This window comes from Pseudopodoces humilis, chromosome 18 (assembly GCF_049639895.1).
Source record: "Pseudopodoces humilis isolate 2021_Gansu_Grassland_sample_001 chromosome 18, ASM4963989v1, whole genome shotgun sequence".
Lineage (NCBI taxonomy): Eukaryota > Metazoa > Chordata > Aves > Passeriformes > Paridae > Pseudopodoces > Pseudopodoces humilis.
In genome coordinates, this window is record NC_142217.1 from 10,757,244 (window position 1) to 10,780,676 (window position 23,433).

The window sequence follows — 23,433 nt, forward strand, 5'->3', positions numbered from 1 at the left end:
TAAAAGACTGACCGACGGCGGCTCCGGCGCCCGGGAGTTGCCGTACCCGCAGACACCGGTGCTCCCGTCTCACCCGGGCAGCGCTCGGGGGGCAGGTGGCTGTGAACTCCACGGAATAGCCCTAACATATGTTGGGTACAGCCACCCCGCGTCCCGAGGGACAGCCGCCAGCGGGATTCTGCGCTCCGAGGCACAGCTCCTAGGGCTATTCCGGAGGGCTATTCCCGAGGGACCGGCGCCACCGGGACCCCGCGCGCGGCAGGGTGTCACGGTCCCCAGTGCCCGGGAGCGGGGACGCCCCGCGCCGGCGCACAGCCCGCGGTGCCCGCACGGTGGCGCTGTTGCCGCCCCCCGGAGCAGTCGAGTTCGGGGTGCGCTCGCTGGAAGGTCAGCGCGGCGCGGGGCGCGCCGGGAAGGCGGGGTCTCCCTCCGGAACAGCCATCTTGTCCTGGCTAGAGCCGAGCCGAGGGGCACGGGACGATGAAGGGGTTCCCGGTTGCCGCGCGCTCCCTCTCGGTGAGCGGGATCCGGGCGTGTCGTGCGCGGTGCGGGAGAGGCGCAACTGGCGGTGATAGCCGCTGTCTGGGCCCGGGGGCTGCGGGCGGGCTGACCCCGGCCATCCTGGGGCGGCGAACCGGGCAGGGGGCGGCGGGCGGTGGTCGTGGCAGCGGGGCTGGTGAGCTGCCCGCGGGGTCGGGATGGGTGCCGGGGCCAGGCCGGGCCGGGCCGGCGGGCGGCGCAGCGGGACGGCGGCTGAAGGTCAGGCAGGCCGCGGGCCGGGCCCGGAGCTCCCCGCGGCGCCCCAGGCTTTGCCAGAGCCGCCCCGGCAGCGGCCCCGGGGGGCACGGAGAGAAGGGAGGTGAGGGGATCCCGCCGCGCTGGAGAAGCGTCAGCTGCTTGAGACAAGGTGGTGCCCTTGGCATTGGCGCTTGGCGTGTCCTGGAAGCGGGGAGGGGGCAGAGGGCTTGTCCTGCCCAAAGGCTGTCGTGGGGCTGGCTGGCAGCCGGGTAGAACGTGTGTTGGATGAGCGCTGGAAATGCGCTCGAGTTGGGATGGAGAATGACCTCTGAGTGACAGTGTTTGTGACTCAGTTTTAGATATGAAGTAGTAGTTCATAAATGACTAGACTTAGAGTTTAAAACTAGGTGTCTTACCAAACCCTTGGTGAGGGAGTAAAGGAGTTTTTCCTACATTCATACAGTGGATAGTCTCTGGTAAAGCAATGGGAATTACATCACTGGCCATCCGTACAGCCGAAGCACAGTGGTGTTTCTGTCACTCACTTTTCAACTTGAGATGTATAGGAATTATCTTTTAATGTGAAAGCAAGAGTAATATGTAAATTAATTAGTATAACCAACTTCTAAAGTGGGTGGAAGGCAATAGCATTTCAGATTTGAAATCAATAGTCTTGTCATTTCTGTTGCCAGCTGCTGAAGGCAGGGCTCTTGTGATATTCACCTCTTTCATGTGAAGGACTGCTTCTGGTTATTAAAATCCTAGAATTATGGAATGGTTTGAGTTGGAAGGGACATTAGAGATCATGTCATTCCAGCCCCCTGCTATGGGTAGGGACATCTTACATTAGATCAGGTTGTTCTAGGCCCTATCCAGCCTGGCCTTGAAGGGGCTTAGGGGATGGGGCATCCAGAAATTCTCCTGACAACATGTTCTAGTGCCTCACCACCTCACAGGGAATAATTTCTCCCTAAAATTTAATGTAACTCTCTAACAGTTTAAAATTATTTCCCCTTGTCCTGTTACTATCTGCCTGTGTCCCTGTCTCTTCTAAAAGAGCCCCTTTAAGGTACTGCAAGACTGGAGTGAGGTCTTCCTGGAGCCTTCTCTTCTCCAGGCTGGACTCCCCAGCTCTCTCAGCCTGTCTGTGTAGCAGAGGTTTTCCAGTTCTTTGACTGTTTTCATGGCCTCCTCTGGACCTATTTTAACAGGCCCAAACTGCAGTCTGGGGACTTGCCTTCATGTCCTCTTTGCTTGCAGCAGTCAGTGTAGACAGGTTGGAACTCTGAGGTGACTCTTCAGGAGCTGAACTGCCTACATATGAAGAATTTAAAGTTACCTCCAAGCTGTTGTGCTGTGTATGTGGATTGTTATGGCTCTTGGTTCAGGTAATTGCTCTGCACTTGCTCTCAGGTGTCCTAGAGACTGTATGGGATTGAGAGGGATACCCACTGCACAGCTGCAATGAGGAGGGAAGGAAAAACTCTTACAGTGCAATTTCTTGAAATTCCAGAGTCCTTGTGAAGTCATAGCACAGGTTCTGACTGATGTAAAAAATAATCAGAGGAATTACAAGGGAATCACTGTTTTTACTCCAGTGTTTGAAGTCTTTCACTGCATTTTTACTTTAAATCAGATTCTTTTTCAGTATGTAAAGAAACCTGATGAACTAAAAAAGGAAATCGGTTCTCTTATGCTTTCTTCTCTAGAAGAGATTTTACTCACTTAAAACAGCTCCTAAAGTTTCATCCTCACCAACTGCAGAGAAAGTGAAATTATCTCCACAGTCTCAGGATCTTGAGGTCAGTATAAAAATACAGGTTGGTTTTTTCCCCTTTTTAATTTATTTCTTAAAACTCGGTCAAAGCAGAGCTGTGATCGTACTTCCACTGAATGAAAACAAAGTGGTTTTTTTCCTTTTTAATACAGATCACAAAATTACCAAATGGCTTAGTTATTGCATCTCTGGAAAACTTTTCTCCAGCTTCAAGAATTGGTGTATTTATTAAAACAGGCAGCAGATATGAAACCACCAGTAACCTGGGAACTGCTCACCTGCTTCGTCTTGCATCTAATTTGGTAGGTGTTTATTTCCTTTGTTATTATGTTGACAGTAGGTGAAATGGTTAAAGGTTTATTATTGCAAAAGTAAATGGTATAGTAAAATTTAATGTAAGAAATCTTGCAACGTGGAGAACCATGTGCCATGGTACTGGGTTATGTGGCTCAGTGCAGAAGAAATGATACTGCTTCCTGGCCAGATGGGAAGTAATGCTCATTTATAATTATTCTTTCCTCTGATGCCTTAAACTAGATAGATATTTAGTGGATCTATATTCAAATATATACATAACTCATTTTATTTAAGCTGCGGTAAAAATTAGTTCAGGTGGCTGATACAAACTCAATTTATTGCATGTGTGGAATATTTCTAAGTAGTTTCTCTTACTGCTGTCATCAACTCAGTATGTTTCTTAAATAGTTAGAATTGTAAGTTGCCTTTTTTTATTTGTTTTAATAGACTACTAAAGGGGCTTCCTCCTTCCGGATCACTCGTGGCATTGAAGCTGTTGGTGGCAGCCTGAGGTTTGTACCACATAGAAAGATAATCTGTGTTGGTGAGATGCAAATGAGCTCTAGGGCTAAAGGAAACATAAGACAATAAGCACAACAGTGTTTAAGTGGGTAAACTCAGCTTGGAAGTGGTACTTGAATAGTGAATGTTGTCAAGGAAGATCTTGTGCTTTTTGTTCTGTTAAGTGTCAAGTGTGTACTCATGATTTGTATATTAAAAACACCTTTCAATAAACAAAATATAAATACTGTGCACATGGAAGAAATATAATTTGTCTAGAAGCTTAATTTTCTTTCTGCTTTTGCAGACTTTGCGAATAAACTTCCTGGAATCAGTAGATTTTTTTATTTCCTTCATCTTTTGTGAACAGATTGCAACCTTGGGAGCAGTACAGACAGTAGTTAGCTTTTGTGATTTGAGGGTTTCAAGCCTAGAAAACAAGACTAAAAGGAACAAAAGAGGGGTCTCAATGTACCTGCTTCTTTCAGTGTATCTTGAAATCATGCAGTAAGATGTTTTTATCTAGAATTTGGTTAAAAATAGTGTTTGATGATTCTACCCTTTTCAGATCCTGTCAGTAACAAATATGTTGAAGGAAAAGGACAGGACCGTTTTCTGCCCAAAGAAGTAATTTCTAAATTGCTGTAATACATACACACATTTTTTTTCATGTTTTGCTATTCAGCCTTATTCACTGTTCAACCTTGAATTATTGTGGTATCTTAAATTCTGATGGTCACAGGGCACTTGTTATTGCTTGAATACTGAAGATGTGACTTTTAATTATGCCTGTTTCTGCTCTGTATATGTTTAAACAGTCATCCCAGACAGATTTAAGGATAAGGAGTTATTCCAGTCTGCGTCTTGTTGATTAATTTGATCAACAGGAAATATGTGTGAAAATTTACTTCTGTGTTTTTTGCTGAAATGGATTTTGGTTTTTTTCTCATGTAGTGTGCACGCAACAAGAGAGAAAATGGCTTACTCTGTTGAATGTCTGCGAGACTACGTGTAGGTATCTGGATGGGCTATAAAGGGAATTACTACCTTCTTTAAAATTGCTTGGTAGTGAAGACCTGTCATTTTACAGGGTGGGAGGAATATCTATTCTCATGCTTTTGTAGTAAACCAGTAAATTACTATATTAATATTCAACTTCTGTGTCATGTTACTGAGCATACAAATGTTGCGGAATTGAATTATCCTACTTTGTACGGCAGTGCTAATAATTGCTCCGACTTGAGTGATGCATTTTGTTGTTAATGTGTTGCTTACAAATTAATTTTAATTGCTTTCAACTGCAGAAGTACATGTTGCTTGTGTTTAATGTCTTTGTAACTTTTTTTATGTAGTGATACAGTAATGGAATATCTCCTGAATGTTACCACAGCACCAGAATTCAGACCATGGGAGGTAGCTGATCTTCAGCCACAATTAAAAGTTGATAAAGCAATTGCACTTCAGAGTCCTCAAGTTGGTAAGTGTATTTTCTGTTCCATTGTATTGCCTCTGCAGGAGTTCCTTCAAAATAAAAAAAAAAAGTGGAAAAAATAGTTTCCCTTTTGTTCTGTCAGATGAACATTGAATTTTTCAGCTTAGTGATGGGTATGGTCTTTCTGGTGTTATGGAACTTTTCTTAATACACAGGTTTTTCCAGCCTTACGTTTAGTAAGTAACATGCTGAAGATATCTTACATCATTCTCCTTCACAGCTTTCATTCTACATTTTTAATTCTTTTTGAGTGCAGACAAAGAATGTGCAAGTCATGACTGTTGTTGACAGTGTATTTGCAGAAGCTTGTGTTCTGAAAACCATATTCAGGTATTAGTCATTGGTGTGAAAACAGTATCCTACAAAAGAATTCTTGAATTTGTATTGTTATTTTGGTATAAAAACAATATGTATTTTCATCGTACTGAAAATGGGTTCCAGCTTTAGGGTTGCAAATTTAGATTTCTGTGTTTAAGGGAAAACAAAGAGGAAACACAACACAAAGCCTCAGTCAAATCGAGCTTATTCCAGTAGATCTTGTGTTATTAACTCTTGTCATCCAAGACCATGCAGGTAATTCTACTCAATAAACATAATTTGTACCACTCTGAAGTATGTTTACCTTTGTAACCCATTGAAGGTGACACTGTAATGTTGGAAAAATCTCTGGTTTATACTGAAGTGCTACTATTTTTAAAAATTATTCATTTTCTTTTTTTTTAACTTGTATCAACTGCAGGTTTGTTTTCACAGTAATGTAATATTTTCAGTTACATTACAGTTATGTTCAGAAACAGAACTATGAAGAAAGGAATCTTTCTCTTGAGGAAAAAGTGTGAGCAAATACAAGGAGAATATAAAACAGGAATTACTAGAATGCTGTTGGAATGCAAAAAAAAAAAAACTAATGAGAAGGGAATTGAAGACACTGGCATCCTCCATCTGAGCAGGGAGATAGAGGAGACACCTCACAAAGCTACAAATAGTATTCTAGAGAGCCTGTTCTTTCTCAGGAATAAGGGATTCCTACAGTGAAGATGATAATTACAAGGATGCTGCTACCCTTCTTCTAAACATTGATTGCATTTATAGCTTGCTGTTGAAGCCAAAAAGTGTTGAGCATATGTAAGTTATTTGTATAAGTTTGTTTTAGTTACTTTTTAATGTTACAGAAGAACAGAAGGCCTCAGGCCAGGTTGTTCCAGCCCAAGGATTTAGAAACTTCCCTATTAATTGGATTATTCCAGGCCTGCTTTTGCAAATACTGTGGTCCTTAAAGTGGTCCACAGCTCTCCTTCATTACATGTGGCTCTTATGTTAACTATCTGAAACTTTATTCCTCTCAGGAGTGCTGGAAAACTTGCATGCTGCAGCTTATAAAAATGCTCTGGCAAATCCCTTGTATTGTCCAGACTACAGAATTGGAAAAATTACTTCGGAACAGGTAGGGTTCTTTCTATTGTGTTATATATCTGTTTCAGTTTTTTGTCAGGAATAGGTGGTGGCACTTGTGAGACCAAATTAATATACGTATAGTTAGTATTTACTACCTTACTGATCTGGTTTTGACATAAATTATTTCCATGCAGCTTTTAGTACTGGGTACAGAACTCACATTCACATTTAAAAAGATGGTTGTCAGTGGCTTTCTGTTGACAGTAAGGCTGTCAGTGAAATGCAGCTGTTCTTCTATAAAAGTGTTCTGTAGTTGTCACTGGGGAATGCAATAAAATTTCATTCTATAGACAGATCCTTTTGGAAGATTTGGAATTCACTTAAAGAAGTGTAAGAGCCTATGTCAGAAACATACACGGTTTTTGTTCTTTAAACAAATACCCTAAAATGTGAATTTACTGTTGCAGCTTCACCATTTTGTACAGAACAATTTCACAAGCTCAAGAATGGCTCTCGTTGGAATAGGTATGTATGTTCCTGAATGAACACTGCAGGTCATTTGGGAAAACTGCTGGAGAAATTAGAGTTCTCTGTAGAGAACCTGTTAACATAGGCTTCACTTTCATTTAACTGCTGTAGCTTTTCAATGTCATTGCACTACTTGGAGTAACTGTTGTATTGCAGGTATAAAGCACTCTACCTTAAAGCAAGTTGCAGAGCAATTCCTAAATATCCGAAGTGGAGCTGGTGCTCCTGGTGCAAAGGCTGTTTATAGAGGGGGTAAGGATGTTTCCTGTATCTATTCTGAGTGACTGATTTTCTGTTTATAAATATAGTAGTATTCAAAGTTACAACTGGAAACGCTAGTTACATGAACTGCTGGACATTGGAAGTGACAGTTCAGATGCATATCCCATTTAAATAAGCAGAAGATTCCACCATGGAAGGCTGAGGGATAAAACTGCACCCAACTCTTCAACTAAGTTTTACCTGGGACATATTTTCTATAAAGTGAAAAACAAACTGCCATATGGTTTCTCTTGGCAGTTTTGGTAAGATTCCTGTAAGAGTAGGTTAAGGGCTGTCAGGTGGAGGTAGGATTCCTATTTAGAGATGTGTTAAGTGTTGTAAGTCAAAGCAAGGCTTAGCTCTTTCAGTGTTTTTTACCATTTTTTCAGTGTTTTGTACCATTACCAACAGCTGGTGTTTAGTTGGAGTATCAGATATCTCTGTAAAGACATGAAGAGGAAAAAGAAAATTTACAGCATTTAATATTTGACTGGAATAACTTCAGTTTCTATAAGCCAGCATAAATATTATTATGAACAGAAGGTACACTATTTTCTGGGTATTTGTTTTGTGGAGACTCTTTGAATTTTATCATCCCACACTGCGTATGGTTTAGGGTCAGGTTCAAACAAGGCGTAGTAAGGTACTGGGTTTTGTGCTAGCAATAAAAATTTTGAATTTAAAGGACTTTTTAAAATTACCTTCAGCCTCGTGCTGCCTTCCTGAGTGGATATGCAGTAACTTTAGGCCCTGGCTCTTCTCTTGTTAAAACAAAATGTTTCTTTTCTATGCTTCTGAATGTACAGTAGTTTCTAATTCAACACTGTATTACCTTTTATTCTGTTGTATTTCTAGGAGAAATCAGGAAACAGACTGGTGATAGCCTTGTCCATGCTGCTATTGTAGCAGAAGGAGCTGTTGTTGGGAGCCCAGAAGCAAATGCCTTCAGTGTCCTTCAGTATGTTTTAGGTGCTGGGCCCCTTGTCAAGAGGGGAAGCAGTGTTACCAGCAAATTGACCCAGGGTATTGCTAAAGCAACCAGCCAGCCATTTGATGTAAGTTCAAAGGATTACTGTATTCTGACTTTTAAGTAAAATGTGTATTATGTTTGAAAGGTTACTACCTTCAGCTAGAATCTTAATTGGTTTGTTCTTGCACATATTACAGTGTATCAGTGAAGGGCTTCCAGTCTGATATTTCCTCAGCACAGATGGAGTTTAGCTTCTTGAAGTACAGTATTTTAGATCTTAATAGTAATTCTTTTTCAATCCTTGATGCTGAATTACTCTGATACTTAAAACAGTTGATGATGATGTTTGTTTTGCAGGCTTCTGCATTTAACGTGAATTACTCTGATTCTGGGCTCTTTGGGATTTATACCATATCCAAGGCTCCAAATGCTGGGGAGGTGAGTTGCTGATTAGAATTTAAGTATTAACAACATAGCCTTTAAATTAGTGTTTTGTTTGAGATAGTGACTGATTCATCTGAAAAAAAAAAGGAAATTTAATCTGATTTCCTGTATAAGAATGCTCATGTTCAGTTATGACTTAGCTCTGTAAGCTGGGAATGAGACTTGCTTTGTGGGAAGGACAGATACATAATATGAACTGAAGTTAGTAAAATGCCTTGAATTGCTGACTGTAATTGCTGATTTACATTCATAAGCCTAAGTATATAACGAAGAACGTGCTGTCTCTTGAAGCTGGCAGAACTGAGCACTTCCATGAAAAACAGTGAGACCATATAAGTTAATGCTGTGGTGCAGTTAAAATCCACACTGGTTTTTGTGCATTTTTGGGCATTCATTACAGTGTTTTTAGTTTTGTTATAAAAACGCTCAGAATCGTGTTCGGGCAGACAATCCTCACGTTGTCAGCTGTTCTTCTCTTGAAGTTTCCAAGATATCAGATAATAGAAATAATACGTTGAAATCTGATGTGGGAAGAAATCTTAAATGATTTAATTTTCCTCAGGTCATTAAAGCTGCTTTGAACCAGGTAAAGGCAGTGGCTCAGGGTGGTGTCACCGATGCTGATGTCACAATGGCAAAGTAAGTGTGTAAATAATTGTCATGTGCTCTAAAGAGAATTTTCTTAACATGGAGCTACTTGTCAAACACGCAGACCATTCTGTACAGCAGAGCTTATCCTCTAATTATTTCCATGGGGAGCTACTCATGGTCCTGCATAAAAACTGAGCCCCTGTCAATATTTTTCAAAGCTGCACTGATTCTCCAGGAGTATTATTAATAATAAAATAAAATAATATTAATAATAAAAACTTGCTAGAGAAGTGTTAATGTTTTCTGAAGACTGTTTCAATATAAGCAATTAGCAAGTGTCAGCAGATGCATTCGTTTTAATCATACTTTGTAGTATTAAGATGTATTTGAATTAGAATCCTAAATTGCATTATTTAGGTAATTCCCTTTACAGTTACACTGAGCAATTCCCCAAACAATTATAATAAGCAATCTATGCCATCTTCAAAGAAAATGAGTAATGAGGGTCTGCAACTGTAAAGCACTGAATTAGTGATGGTACCCCAAGTGCTGGAAGTACAAGCCCCTAGGAATATTTGGGGGAGGGGGTGTCCAAGTAGTGTTAAATTTCATTGTGCTTTTAAAGCTGTGGTTGTGCAAAACAATATAGTACAGATTCAAGTAGCAAAATGAAAATATTATCTGTTGCATGTATAAAACACAAGACTCCATGTAAAGCATAGATACAGCACAAAATAGGATAGTCTAGACATGATTGGTTCCACCTTAGTCCCCAAGTAGCTAAATGGTGGATTCTGGGCTTCTAAACTTGGGCATTATTTGTTTTGTGTGTTGTGGGTTTTGTGGTATTTTGTTGGGGTTTTTTTTGTTTGTTTTTTAACAAAGCCACCTAGTATTAGGGAGTTACACACAGCGCTGCTGTGGCTAGTTTTCTTTTTCTTTTTTTTTTTTTGGATTTTCCCATGTGGAATGGCTTCATACATTTCTTATATTCCTCTTTTTCCTTTATTGACAAAGAGAAATAAACCCAGTCAGTTCTATTTGCAGAGTCTGGCAATTCAATCTGAAATACCAAGCTACTTAATAGTGAGCTATTGGAATAAATAATTTTCTATCTTTTTGTCTTCAGAATAAAATGACTGTCTTACAAAAATAAGGTTTTTATATGTAGCAGTGATTCTGCATGAAACACAAAGAACAAACTCTTCTAACAGAACATGGAACTATTACAGGAGGAGCCTGACCATTTACATTCACTGCTTCTTTGCCACTTAAGACAAATTGCTCTGCATGCATCTGTTCTTGAGAAAATTAGTTTTAAACTTGATAGTTTGTCTAACTGCATTCATTACGTCAGACAGAAAGAAATCCTGAGCTAGAGATCTTCTGACTTTGTGGGGGGACAGTAGGTGTTCAAGTACCTGTCTTTTTCATGCTTGGACTGTTCGTGGTGCCTCTTTCCTAACTACAGAATCCTTCCCTATTAAAAAAAGGGAAACCTTTCAAAATGGAATCTTGAGAAGTTTAAAAGGACTGAAACTTCACTGTATTTATGGGGTGGTAGGAAAGGTAATATAGCAGGACTTACAAGCTTCCTCATTCCTGATGCTTTGTCTGATGGCAGAAATCAGCTGAAAGCCAACTATTTGATGTCAGTGGAGACTTCAAAAGGGTTGCTGAATGAAATTGGCTCCGAGTCCCTGGTTTCTGGCACACACACATCCCCATCTGCTGCTGCTCAAAAAATCGACTCTGTAGCCACTGCTGATGTTGTGAATGTAAGTATGTGTCAGCATCTACAGGTGTTCCTTAATCACTGTGTCAGGTTTTTTATGGAAAACTGATGCTCATTTCTATGTGTTTATAAACACACATATACTCTCTTTAAAAACAGAGAAGGCAGCTCATTTACAAATCCCAGCTGGTTATCTTTTGATGTCTTCACTTACTTTACTAACAGAAGACTCTTTAATCCAATACACTGTAAAACTAGTGTAACTGGGAATTATGTAAAATTCTCATCTTCTTCACTTAAATTTACCAAAACTGCCAACTAATATTCACGGAAAACTTCATATCAGTTCCAGAGCAGGTGATTCTGTGTCAATGTTTTTAGGATTCCTGAGCCTAGAATAATGGGTGGGTTTAATAAAACAATTAAGCTTTCAGTGATAAACTGATGTAACTTTGTTGCTACTGCACATTACCTTGTTGCTTATATGTGAAGCAAACTTCTAAAAATCCATCATAAAGAGAAATTCTGAGATACAAAATTTGTTTTTTCACAATGCTTATTTGTATTGCTGCAACTAGCAATAGTTCTAGTAGTGAGATACACTTTATCTTCTGGTGTAATTATTATACTAGGAAAAACCATTTTTAGAGTTCATGCTTTTTATATCCAACTGTCTATCTGCCATTTCTGTTTAGATTATAAAGTAATGAGCAGCTGCATTAGAAGCAATTAGATTTATATGGGAAAAGGAGGATTGTTTAGATGATGGTATATTATAGTAGTGCCAGGATTTGTTCTTTTTTTTCGGTAACTTGAAGTTGATGCTATGAGTAGCATCAACTCTGTTGTAGTGAGTATTTCCTCATAACCACTTTCCGGATTTCTTTTCAGGCTGCAAAGAAGTTCATCAGTGGGAAGAAATCAATGGCAGCTACTGGGGATTTGGGAAGTACTCCTTTTCTTGATGAGTTGTAAAAACAAATCTGGGATGGATTTGAGTCAAGATGGACCTGAGCTCTAAGTCACCCATGTTCTAAATGAATTACTACTAATTTGTTATTTATGAATTCAGTTCTTTCAGAAAGTTAATCTGGAGTAATTGTGGGCTTGCACTCATCAAATAAAGTGCTGAGTTCATACATTTTGTGTAGAAGTTTTTTTCACTGAAAGCAGTATATAAAAGGCTGATAAATCTGGCTCTGTACACTAGACATAAAAACCCCTGTGTGAAAATAAGATGAGTTTTGGTCAGTGTGAAAAAATTAAATGTGTAAAAAATGATCACTGCAATGAAAACAAATGCTGTAATTACCACTGGTTATCCATGTATTCTTGTGTATTCAGGAAAAGTTCCTGATAGATTGTCTCTACCATTCTTATATCAATTAAGTAAAGAAAGTTGCTTTCAAAAGAAGCTGACTATATTAGACTTTCTTAGAGCTTGCAGCTCCTACTTGTCTGGGACTAGCAGAGATTTTGTTTTTCCATGACTTCTCCACAAGTAGCACTGGAAGAAGTCTTTGAGGGGATTTGCCATATATAGCTAATACATAATTTGAAAGCTATAGGACATAAATTTTTTGAAGTCTAGGCATATATATTAAAAGAAAACAGATACATCATAAGAAACTTAGGGCTTGAAGAAGCCAAGTTTTGAGGTGTTCTGAAGTAAAGCAAAGTCTTACAGGATCCATGTGATACAGAAGGGCAGGAGGAACAGGAAGGGCTCTCAGCATGAAGGAGGTCAAATGCTACTGGCTTTATACATAGGAGTGCACCAGCATCATTATGGAGTACAGCATCACACTGTGCCTGCATCTGTCTGGCTTGTATCAGATATTCACCAGTTTTGGATATTGCTGGTAACATGAGTGAACTCAACAGTGTAACTATGAAGATTTATACTGCAAAGCGTCCAAGTCTGTATCATCATCACTTCTGGACCCAGTGTGATCTTCATCCTTATGTTTTCACTCATAGTGGAAATACACAGCATGCTATTACTTCAACATGCAGTAAATTCCCATAGCCATTTAGTTAGCTCATCATGGAATTTTAATTTTTTTCAAATGCTTATTCTAAAAGAGTTCTTCAGTTCTGAAACTCCTCTAGTATGAAACATTCTATTGTCCATTGTCTTTGTATACTCTTTCCTTTAGTCTTTCTCTTTGCTCAGTTAATAGAAAAGAAAGCTCTTTTTCTGGTCCTTCAGCATAGTAAATGATTTATTTAAACACGAAGGTTTAATCTCTTGGAAAGCCCCTTGCTGTGTGAGGTTCCTTTTTGTGTTCTTGCCTAATTATCTCATTTTAATACTTCCTTCCCCTACCTCTGAGGTTTATTTCTGTTAAAACTCTTCCTTGGGACAACTTGGAACTGCCTTGTAGCCCATCTAGATTCTACTGACTGTATGGGCAACCCTTAGGACTGAAGCAATATATTCTTAAAAGCTGTATGTCATGGCTTTCACAAAAATTGCTTTTTTTTCCTGTTTAAAGTCCTAATCTTTAATCACTATAAGGAGTTCAATTGATAAAGAAACAAATAAGCTTTTTACAGGATTGTAGCAAGAGCTCCATTTTGGTATCATCAGCTGCTTGTAATAAATAATAATCTTAATGTGTGGCCATTACAAAGGGATGTGGCCTCTGACTTGAGGGGTTTTATTGCCAGCCAGAATTTATGCTCACAGAGGAGGCAGGAAGGGGAATGTCAAAACAACCAACACATGCACACCTTACGAAACATTGTCAGGAGAGGCCAGGGGTGCCTGCAAGAGCTGAGGCTTCCCAGCAGAAAGCAGCCACTGAAGATTTTTATGGAGATAACTTGCTCTTATATTTTGAGGAGACACATATACTATGCAGCCCTGTTTCTTCTTGCTGTCATGGAGATTAGCACATGCATGCCTCCTTGCCAGTTTGGTGAGTAACTAGGATTTTAAGACATTGGTACCTCCCACTAGTTCTGTTAATTTCTTCCTCCTCCTAAAGTCAACAGAGTGGCACCAGCTTCTTCATGCTACAAGCAGTAATAAAATTGTTCTTTTGAGTTCCAGTTTGAAACTTTACAGATGATACTCATCTTAATCAGCTGAGGAAAAAAAATGTCCATAAAGATGAAATCTAATTCACTGCAAGAAAAGCTCCTAAGTAGTGCATTTGTGCATTTTAGTTTCCTCCAGTCCCATGCTCTGTGCATTGGTATTAATGCCAAAATAAGCATGCTGTTTGTGGTATCATTAAGAGATAAGACTTCTACAAAATACTAAATTTTACACAAAATTTTATAGCTTTGGTCCTAAACAAGTTCATCCTAAATGTGAATTGAAATTCAGCTGTTTGGTGGGGTTTCTTTTTGCATGGGGCATGTGCTGAGTTAGATCCAGGTGCTCCATGAAGGATGCTCAACTTGTTTCTTCTGGTTCCAAAAACTAAGATCAGCTGCAAAGGGACAATGTTTGTAATAAGTCTTCAACCTACTTTAAACCTTTCTGTACTTGCTGGAGTAAATGAAATACATCACATGCTGCAAATAATTTGATTCCCTAAAGCCTTTATTAAAAATGCTTTTGCAGCTTGCCTTCTTCAAATTGTTGCAAATAGAACTACTTATTTTCAGTGGTGCATATTCCTAATATTCAATGATTAGTATTCTAATTATAGATGGGGGGGAACAAAAAAAACATAAAACAACAAACTAACAACCAAATTGGTATCATATCTATACTTTTGTATATCAAAGAGATTTTTTTTGAGAGCATGTATGAATGCTATCACATCCTAAGAAAATAATCATATGAAAGTATTTAGTTTAAATTTATGCTCCAGATTTTTCCACTGATTTTTATATACAGATCAAAAGTGCAAAGCCTTTTTCTAAGAAAAGGCTAAGAACTCCACTTGATGGTTTTTATTTCACCAGGCAAATAGGTATTTCTTCCTGGCTCTTGCAATTCTGAAAAAGAGGACTGCCCAAACTATAAAGACACTGCTAGGAAAATTGTTCTAATTTAAAGATACGCATTTTCACTGTACAGCCAGTAAATTTCTAAATTACTTCATTACGCTCCACTCTTCACTTCATAGATTTTAATGTTAAGAGACAATTTCATGCTGGGAATTACCATAGCACAGTATCATCCCTGAACTGTAGTTCATGAGCTTAATGTAATTGGGCTGAGGACCCATGTGAAGTACTCACATTTACAGAGCTTTCAATTTCAAGTTTAATACAGGTGTCAGATGTTCCACAAGAAACCTTTAATAACTGGTAATAGTCTGCTAGTTCTGATACGGTTCATTTCAGGTTTAAAACATTTAGCAAATGAACACCTGTGTGGATTGTTAAAGCACAGAGATTGCTCTATTGCCACTTTGTAACTACTCTGTGTAATAAAGAGAAATAAAAAGCAAACAATAAGGCAAATTAATTTCAAGCCTTGTGAATATTTGTGTTACTTGTGTAATGAAATTACTTGAACAATAATGCACTGAATAAAGAATGATACTATACAAGTCTATTTGCTACATAAAGGTAATAGTAAAGATATTTTTTTGAAAAAATCCGCTGGTGAACAGGAAATCTAGTTTTGCTGGAGAGCAATGTATAGACTTAAATTTTGATCTGATTATGGAATAGTCAGCATATCAGCTATTTTAAGATCACAGGTATTTCATCACAGTGGAATGCTGGCACTGAGCTTTGCACTGTTTGTGCTAGTTTCTTTTCTCTGTAATTTTAAATTCAGTTTCTTTTGATCTGTGTAAGTGTAAATAAATCAGAGACAGGCTCAAAGCATAAATGCAGAACAAGGAATTTTCAATTCAATTAAATTTTAATATCGCTATTGGTTCCTTTTACCTGGTTTCAGCTTTCCATCATTAGAGTTTTTTTCCAGCAGGGCTTGTTTTCTGGAGATATGGCCCATCCCATACCATTGTGAGGGCTAATCCTTGTTCATCCATCCCAATCTCTGCCATCCATCCTGCAATCTGTGTGTGTTGAGAATTTTCCAGTGCTGTCAACTGCCCTTTGAAAAGTGACAGGAGAACTTTACTAGCTGAAAGTGTGGTATCATTCTTCAATAAACGTTTTAAGGAGACATTTGAGAAGGTGCTCTCCCCATTCTTAAGTATACAAACAGTTAAACCTCTCATCCTTAGTTACATCTTTAGATTGGCATTGTGTGCTGAGTTGCTGTCAAAAGACAAACTTGCTTTCTGCAAATAAATACACTTAAAGTAGTTTTTACTTAGAAACTTATTTATTAAAAAGTCACACATTTTGCCAAGAGAAGGAGAAACTGTTGTTACTTAAGTATTCATTACTAACAGCGATATATTCAGGGAAGGTAGGGAACAGGGCACAAAATAACAGAAGAGAGGAGTTTCCAGCTATCAAGGACTTCAAGAAAATACTGCATGCCTATAGCAAATGGGTTTTTCAAATCACTATTTCTTCCATGCACCAATTTTTTCTGGTTTAAAGGGAATAATTTCAGCTATTTTTCATCAAAAGCCTTACAATTTTCTCCACCCTTAAGAAAATTTGTCAAGTTCAGGCGATTTCAGTGGGAGGTAAGTACAGGGCTTGTCCTCCAAATAACAAATCCTATTGATTGCCGTTGAACACTTTAAGATTACTGATACCTCAATTTTGTTTGTACAGTCTGCCATCTACATAAAATACTTACATAAAAATAAACAGCACAGGCAATCGCCCACTTGGCTTCCCGGTATGTTCCATATAGACCAGTTGTGCTGCTCTGGAAAAAATAGGTGGGTGTTCACTGTTGGAAGGAAAAAAATGCAAACAATTAGATATTTTCCAAGTACCTGTAGATGTGGGGGTTGTTTGGTTCATTTACTTCAACATTCCCGTACCAGAATGACAGTATCGAAGGCACAGAACTATTGTGGCCAGAACTAGGCTGGTTTCCCACATTGGTGCATTGTTCGTTTTCTGGCTACAGATACCAAACATTCTGTATAGCTGAATCCAGGGAAAATTATGCCATCAAAAATGGCTGTATTTGGGTGAGACTTCCAGTCACAATTAGATTTCCTTCCAAATACAGGGCACAGACACAACACTGTGTAGCGTTTCTGAGAGGCTCCACAGCCGCCAAACCTCAGTCCTTCCAAGACCCCTGTTCTCATCAGTGCTACAGAAGCAGCTCTGGAATTTCAGCTCCTTCCCAGCCTCGCAAAGGGATAAAGAGCAGGGCCTCGAGAAACAGAAGGCAGTTTTTTGTGGTGAACACAGACCTGTGATTAGTCTCCAGCCCTTGGTACTGACAGAGAGGCTCATTCTCGGGTTCCAAAACACCTCTGGGGATCGCGATGCATGAGGGCCGCGAAGGACTAGGCGGCGGGGCAAGCGTTGGGGCGCCCCTGGACAGAGCCGGGCAGAGGCGGCGGGGTCCCAGGGCGGCACCAGCCGCCCCTCACGACAGACCCGCCCTGGGGCACCGCCCGTCCCACCCTGGCCTCGTGCCCCGCCCCCTCCCCAGGCCACACCCACCGGCAGCTCTCGGCCCCGCCCCGCGCTCCCCGCGCCTTCTGGCTGATCCCGCCCACCCGAGCAAATCCCGCCCACCAGGCGTAAGCCACGCCCTTGTCACCTCCCGGTCGGCCCCGCCCATCAGAGACAGGCCCCGCCCCTCCCAGCGCCGCCCGGAGAAAGCCGCCGGGGCCCCCGAGCTGCCCCGCCCCGCCTGGGTCCGACCCCGCCCCCGTGGGAAGCCCCGCCCCGCCCCGCCCGGGGCGCGCGCCTGGGACCGAGGGTTCCCCTTCCGGAGCGGCCGCCGCCCCCCCGCCCGCCGGGTTCGCTTCCGGCGCCGTCCGGGGTCCGTTCCTGCCGCCGCCGCCGAGCGCGGCGCGGGGCCCATGGAGCCGCGGCCGTGAGGGGCCCCCGGCCCGGGCCCGCTTGTGGGAGCCGGGCGGAGGCCGGAGCCGGGTGCCGCCGGAGCCGGAGGACATGGACAAACTGACCATCATCTCAGGATGCCTCTTCCTGGCTGCCGACATCTTCGCCATCGCCAGCCTGGCGAACCCGGACTGGATCAACACCGGCGAGTCCGCGGGTGAGGGCGGCCGGCGGCGGGACCCGCCGGTGTGCGGCAGGTGGCCAGGAGAGGGCTCCGGCAGTGCCCGGGGGTCTCGGGAGCGAGCGGGCTGCGGGGCCCGGGGCGGTGGTGGGACCAGCGTGAGGCGCCGAAGGGAGGCCAGCCTGGGGTCTGCTGGCCGCGGGGCTGAAGAGCGGCTGGGCCAGCTCCCGGCGGCTCCCGGGGCTGCTCCCCCGGGGCGGCGGCGAGTGAGGCGGCCGGGGGGAGCTGGTGGGACCCCAGCCCCGGGCAGAGCCCGTGGCGGTGCCTCCCGGCCGCCTCGGCTGAGCCCGGTCTCCCGAGGGGTCCCGCAAAGCCCCTGAGCCCGCTCTGATTCTGGGAAACTGAGGGCCAGGGCAGCATCCCTGCCTGGGCTTCCCAGGTGCCATCACCTTGGACAGGGAATTGAGATCTGTCTCTTCTTAGTTTGTAGCAGGTTTGGAGTCTATTGTACTACGCTGATATTTCGTTTGTTGCGGGGAAGTTCTTGCTTTCCTTCATCGTTTTTTGTTCCCCTAGATTATTTCCTGCATGCTGATTTTTATCAGCTTTCAAGCCGAGATCCCATGTGTTTTTTATTTTGGAGTGTGACATTGTTTTCTTTAAAAGAAAAAGGATTTGGGCATCTGTCTTTTTACTTATGATGTAATTATCTATGAACAATTTGTTTCAGTCTGTAGATAAAGACCTGCATGTTCTGATCAGTGGAGCAGGGAAAGAGAACAGGAGGAGGGCAGCTCTTTGATCTCATGTCCCAGAGGAACCCAAAGCTCCCTGTCAGGAAAGGAAACCATCCTTACTGCAGACAGATTAACTTAACCACTTTGACTGGTCACGGGACCCGAGGGAACAGCATGAAGCTGTGTCAGGGGAGGTTAAGTTGGGTATCAGAGGGTGATCGGGCACTGACCAGGCTCCCCAGGGCAGTGGTTACAGCATTAAGCCTCTGTGTGTTCAAGAAGTGTTTGGACAATACTGTCAGGCACATGATGTGATTTTTGGGGCTGTCCTGTGCAGAACCAGGACTTGAACTTGATGATCTCTCTAGGTCCCTTTCAACTCAAGAAATTCAGTGACTTTTCCTAAACTTTATCGTTTCCAAGCAAAGCACAGGTTAGTACAGAGAAAAGTGGTCTGACTGTAAAGACTTTTGTCATAAATTCTTGCAGAGGGTTTGAAAAATTTTCTTCATCTGGCCTGCATCTTCCAAGCTTAATATTTAATGCATGTGAACGGTTGAACTGGTTCAAATTGTGTTATATTTCCTTTATTCTAATTAAGTAGAGTATTAAAAACTATTTGGGATTAGTCACTGTACTCGGACCAGACTGCACTTATGGCTTATTTTATTTGCTTCTTAATTACCTGGTCTAGAACCTGGACTTTCCTGCATGGTTCAGAGGAAAGGAACGAGTCCCTTCCCAAAGTGCAGCCTTCAGGAACTCCCTGGGTGACTTCACCGTTCCTCCTGTAGCTAATTGTGATGATTTTCCTGCCTATGGCTAGATAAAATAGTTGGTTCTTTCCTCTTATAATTCCACCTAACAGCAGTGCTGCAGTAATGAGCCCTTCTTCAGGGGCTTAAAGTAAAATAAAATAGTATTAATTTCAAATATTTAAGTATGTCTTTCTAAACTCCTGCCTCACATTAGCAGATCTTGTGCAATGTGTAAGATGTTGGATTCTCTCTGCATTTATAGAAAGGAGATAACAAAAACTATTCCGGAAAAAAATGCTCATGGAAAAACCAGTCCTTTGGGAACTAAGCACAGTCCATTATGTTCTTTTGTAAAGAAAAATGTTTTAGATCCCTTGTGACACAAAAATTGTTTCCTAAAATATTTTAAGCAGCACATTTTCTTAGTTACTTAGTGCATGATTACTTAAGAATCATCTGCCACTTCTGAGGTGCAACTAAGTTTTACTTTTAATTAGGCTGGCAAACATGAAATCTGTATGGATTTTTCTGAAGGACTTCACCAGTCAAAGAATGTTTTGACAGACCTAAGCCTTTTTTTTTTTCCTTTGCTCTATTTTGAAGCCAAACAAACTGTTGTAATGATAAAACCATAAAGGAGAGCTAGCTGCCACCCTTAATAACTCTTTTGTAGATTTCTATTGATACAGAATTCAATGCATTATTATAAGAGTTGTGCTTACAAGCAATACAAATGTGTATTTCTGTTGTAATACAAATCTGCTGAAATACAAATCTGTATTTCTTCTGAAATGAGCTGTTTGCCCAAACAGTAAAGAAAGGAAGTGTAAAGATTCCTACTGAACCAAGCATTTCCTATACTATTGAATTATAAGGTGAATGCTTTTGTGAGTGCCATTCATTACCCACTGACTGCTGGGGAGAGATATGGCACAAGAGTGCACAGCCCTGATGGTAAAACCTGTCCCAGCTGCTGGTGACATTCAGGGACTGTCAGCAGACTACTGTGCTTGGAGCACATCCAAGGCATCCAGCTTCCATATGTGCCACTAAGAAGCAGGTTTTCTTGCGGAGCATCCTGTGCTCAGCTGGTGAAAGGAGCTAGTTAGTAAAAGAAAATATTTCTTCACTTTATCTCTGTGTTCTTGGGTTCATCTCCTGTGGGTATTATTCTAGATTCTGATTCTCCAAGTCAGCCTAGTAGTGAGGAGGAAGGGGAGTAATAGTGTTTCTCTGCTTGGCTGCTGTCCTGGGGTTCTGAAAGGCAGCGTGGAACAGCCTGGTCTCCTCAATACTGCAGCTGTTTGAGGATGGCAGAGAGCAGAGGTCTTGGAAAACCTGGGAAGGCAGCACTGCATTAGCTCATTCAGAGCTGTTAACAGCCACTGTTAAGGTTGGGAACCTGGGCTTATGTTTCAGGAAGAAAAAAATCTGTTCTGATTTGGATACTAAACAATATGTACCTCTTACTCCGGAGACAGTGATGAGTTTGAGCTAATTTGGATAGCAAAATAAATCACTGGCTTTAATGCTTCTCTGAAAAATCTAGATAGTTTCAATATTTTTTAAAATCAATATAGAAGGGCTGATTAGTCTCCTAAATCTTACTCTTAAAGATAAGTTTTATAGTCATTTGAAAAATGTTTGCTATAAAAATTTCTCCCCAGCAATTATTAGGAAAGGATTGCAGCTGAGATTATTGAAGGTCTCAGATGCTTATCTGTCTTTAGGCCAGAGGAATTACACCTTTGTGAACATGGGTCCAAGTCTATGCTGGGCACTTTTTCTTTAGGTAGTTTTGTAAGAATCATTCATTAACTTGGTTTCAGATATTTCACACATCTTTAAGATGGCAAAGGAAAGATGAAAATTAAATGGATTTTTCTTACAGCGAGTTCTTAGTGAGGTTTTCTTATTCATGCTGTGCAAGTACAGAACATTGATAACTCCAGTCTGGAAACCAGTGGCTGCTCAGCATTCTTGCACTGACTGCCTTTTCTTACAAACTGACACTCTGTGAGAAATAAGGACAGAGTTGGCTTTAATTTAAACCAGTGCCTAAAGTGCCACTGATTTCAGTAGGAAGGAATTTTGTTTCTGTATCTCTACACTTCTGCAAAGAACTTTATAAGCTGATAGTTTTGTCTCCATATGTTCCTTTTTTTGTGTGGGAGGGTCTTTAATGATTTTGATATTTTGTCTTCAGTAGGGGAGGAAGGGGGATAGAAGCAGCTCTAGCTTCAGCTCTCAGCTCTTTTATAGGAAAAAGGGTATGAATAGTATGCACAGTTGAAATTAGAGATGGTAAAAGCTGTACATGTGAGAGGGATTGACAATTTGAAGTGCTTTTATGTGGTTTAGGATAGGTCAAGTAATTCAAGGGAATAATTTAATCAAGTAAAATCTCACTTCAGAAAGCTAAGGTATGAATTTGTTTATGTGGCTTAGTCATCCCTTCCTATGTAGCATGATTGTTCATTTGATTCCAGTTTACAGAACGTGTACCCTTTTTATAGCAGTCATTAAGTTAACATGGATGTCAGGATTTAGGGGTGCTTAAGTGATGGGTAACTCCTAAAGCAAGGATATATCACATCCTGTGCTGATCCATAGGTCACCAGGGAACACACAGTAGAATGTTATGGCCAGGCCACTCTGCATATGCCCAACAGAGCTGACCTGGGCCATATTTGTGTGCAGCAGAGCTTCCAATTTCATCTTGCATCTATGACAAAAGTATCAAGGTCACTCGTGTTAGTATGTGTGTGTATATATATATATATATACACTTTTTACTTAAACTGCCTTCTGTATCTTGCTGTGCAGTACCAGTATGAGAATGAATTGTAAATCTAGAATATGACATTTATTTAAAATTGTCTGTTTACTACTTCTGCCTTTCGATGTATCTTTTAAAGTGTTATGTGTAGTTCTTGGGGTTTGCACACTCAGTTGCATTTTTATTTGTGAAGGATGATTTCAGATGCAGGCTCCTACAGAAGAGCAAGCTCTGTGCAGCAGGCCATTCCTCCTGAGGCTGTTAACTCCCTGCTCCTGTGGAATAAGTTGTCTAGTACTTAGTGGAAAATTACTGATGTTCAGTGTTATTCCTCTGCATGTCATAGCTCTTCCTGAGGAATTTTGTTTCACAGTTCCAACAGGAACTGTAGCTTTGTTGGGATCAGCTTAATGAACTATCACAGGTAGTACAACCAAGCAGTGATTCCTGGCTCCTGCTGAGCTTGAGACCACTGAAATATTTTTGTCTTATTGGAGCACTGACTATACATGGAATAAACCCAAGACCACATGAAGGTGCTCAAATGAAACACTACTTCTAAATAGAATAAAACAGATAAAGTAAATAAAGTATCCACAATTTAAAGACGGTGTAAACTTGAGTTCCAGCTGGCATTATTGTTCTAAATGAAGTTGTCTGCTCAAAAAGCAGTGATATGTAACAGTCAGTATGGCATATTACCTGTGACTTCTGCCCTTCAGGGCCTGTGCTGAGAACCTGTTCATATACAATATTCCCCTGAGGACAAGTTGTGGTGTAGAGCAGCCATTGTGCTCTCCTCTGAAGGAGGTAGTGTTGTTTCTGTGATGTGTGGATAGTTGGCTTTTCAAAAACTGTCTGTAAAAGGATTCTGGTGGTCATTTTTTAAGTGCCTTGCAATATACTCAAGAAACACAGTATGCATCTCCCAGCTCTTCTCAGTAGAAAGTGATGGGACATGATAGGAAGCAATTCTATGAAATTACTTTTTCCTAATGTTTTTTGTGCTATCATGTAGTGACTGTGACAGGAGAAGTTATTTGCCCTTTCATGAACCTGTTTGGATTGCATGCTGAGAATACAAAAAAAAGGAGGATGATACAGAGAATGAAGATTTATGTACCATCAGGTCCTAGAGGTGAGTGCTGAAAAGCAATCTCCAAAGCCATCTGAAACATCAGAGTGTTAAAATTAGATTCTAGGACATAATTTTCAGGAAAACACATTTCTTTGATCGATGCTCCTGGGTGTGTGAGGAAGGAGGGAAAGGTGGTGGTGGGTTGTGATGTGTTGCTGATCCCCACAGTGAGGGATGAGGACCTCCTGCCTCTAAGATGCAGGCCCTGCCAGCAGCACTTGCATTTCAGAGATGTTGCCAA

General features: G+C 41.2%; 2 protein-coding genes and 1 long non-coding RNA gene across 7 annotated transcripts in view; 2 read left to right on the plus strand and 1 right to left on the minus strand.

Annotated features, from left to right (window-relative positions):
* The first annotated feature begins 339 nt into the window (after positions 1 to 339).
* Positions 340 to 11,870, plus strand: UQCRC2 (ubiquinol-cytochrome c reductase core protein 2). The gene is made up of 14 exons (XM_005522944.3): positions 340 to 516; positions 2,448 to 2,540; positions 2,668 to 2,817; positions 3,260 to 3,324; positions 4,268 to 4,324; positions 4,666 to 4,790; positions 6,152 to 6,249; positions 6,668 to 6,725; positions 6,885 to 6,980; positions 7,845 to 8,044; positions 8,317 to 8,397; positions 8,966 to 9,042; positions 10,619 to 10,772; positions 11,621 to 11,870. Exons 1-14 carry the CDS (start codon positions 481 to 483, stop codon positions 11,702 to 11,704), a joined length of 1,374 nt encoding a protein of 457 aa, XP_005523001.2. The 5' UTR covers positions 340 to 480; the 3' UTR covers positions 11,705 to 11,870.
* Positions 11,871 to 12,009: 139 nt separating this feature from the next.
* LOC148182929 (uncharacterized) lies at positions 12,010 to 17,187 on the minus strand. Its single transcript, XR_015774072.1, has 4 exons — positions 16,999 to 17,187; positions 16,425 to 16,520; positions 15,593 to 15,761; positions 12,010 to 14,172 (listed from the first exon to the last, which is right to left on the minus strand). It is a non-coding gene; the product is annotated as an uncharacterized LOC148182929 (long non-coding RNA).
* A 436-nt stretch (positions 17,188 to 17,623) lies between these two features.
* The window catches only part of MOSMO (modulator of smoothened), a 31,478-nt gene continuing 25,668 nt past the window's right edge, over positions 17,624 to 23,433 (plus strand). For 4 of the 5 annotated variants that reach the window (XR_015774127.1, XR_015774128.1, XR_001331481.2 and 1 more), the window contains exon 1: positions 17,624 to 17,816. Coding sequence is in view for 2 of the 5 variants with exons in the window: in XM_005522946.3 (XP_005523003.1) it covers positions 17,711 to 17,816 (106 nt within the window). In the remaining 3 variants the exon portion in view is untranslated. Of the gene's footprint in view, positions 17,817 to 23,072; positions 23,193 to 23,433 lie in introns of all 5 variants that reach the window. The other variant, XM_014252794.2, reaches the window with a different exon arrangement.

Bases quoted from the DNA above. Each gene is read 5' to 3' on its own strand.
- UQCRC2 (XM_005522944.3), top strand. From the start codon at position 481: ATGAAGGGGTTCCCGGTTGCCGCGCGCTCCCTCTCG. The intron at 4,325-4,665 runs GTAGGTATCTGG...TTTTTTATGTAG, and splicing joins GAATGTCTGCGAGACTACGT to TGATACAGTAATGGAATATC. The intron at 8,398-8,965 runs GTGAGTTGCTGA...AATTTTCCTCAG, and splicing joins AGGCTCCAAATGCTGGGGAG to GTCATTAAAGCTGCTTTGAA.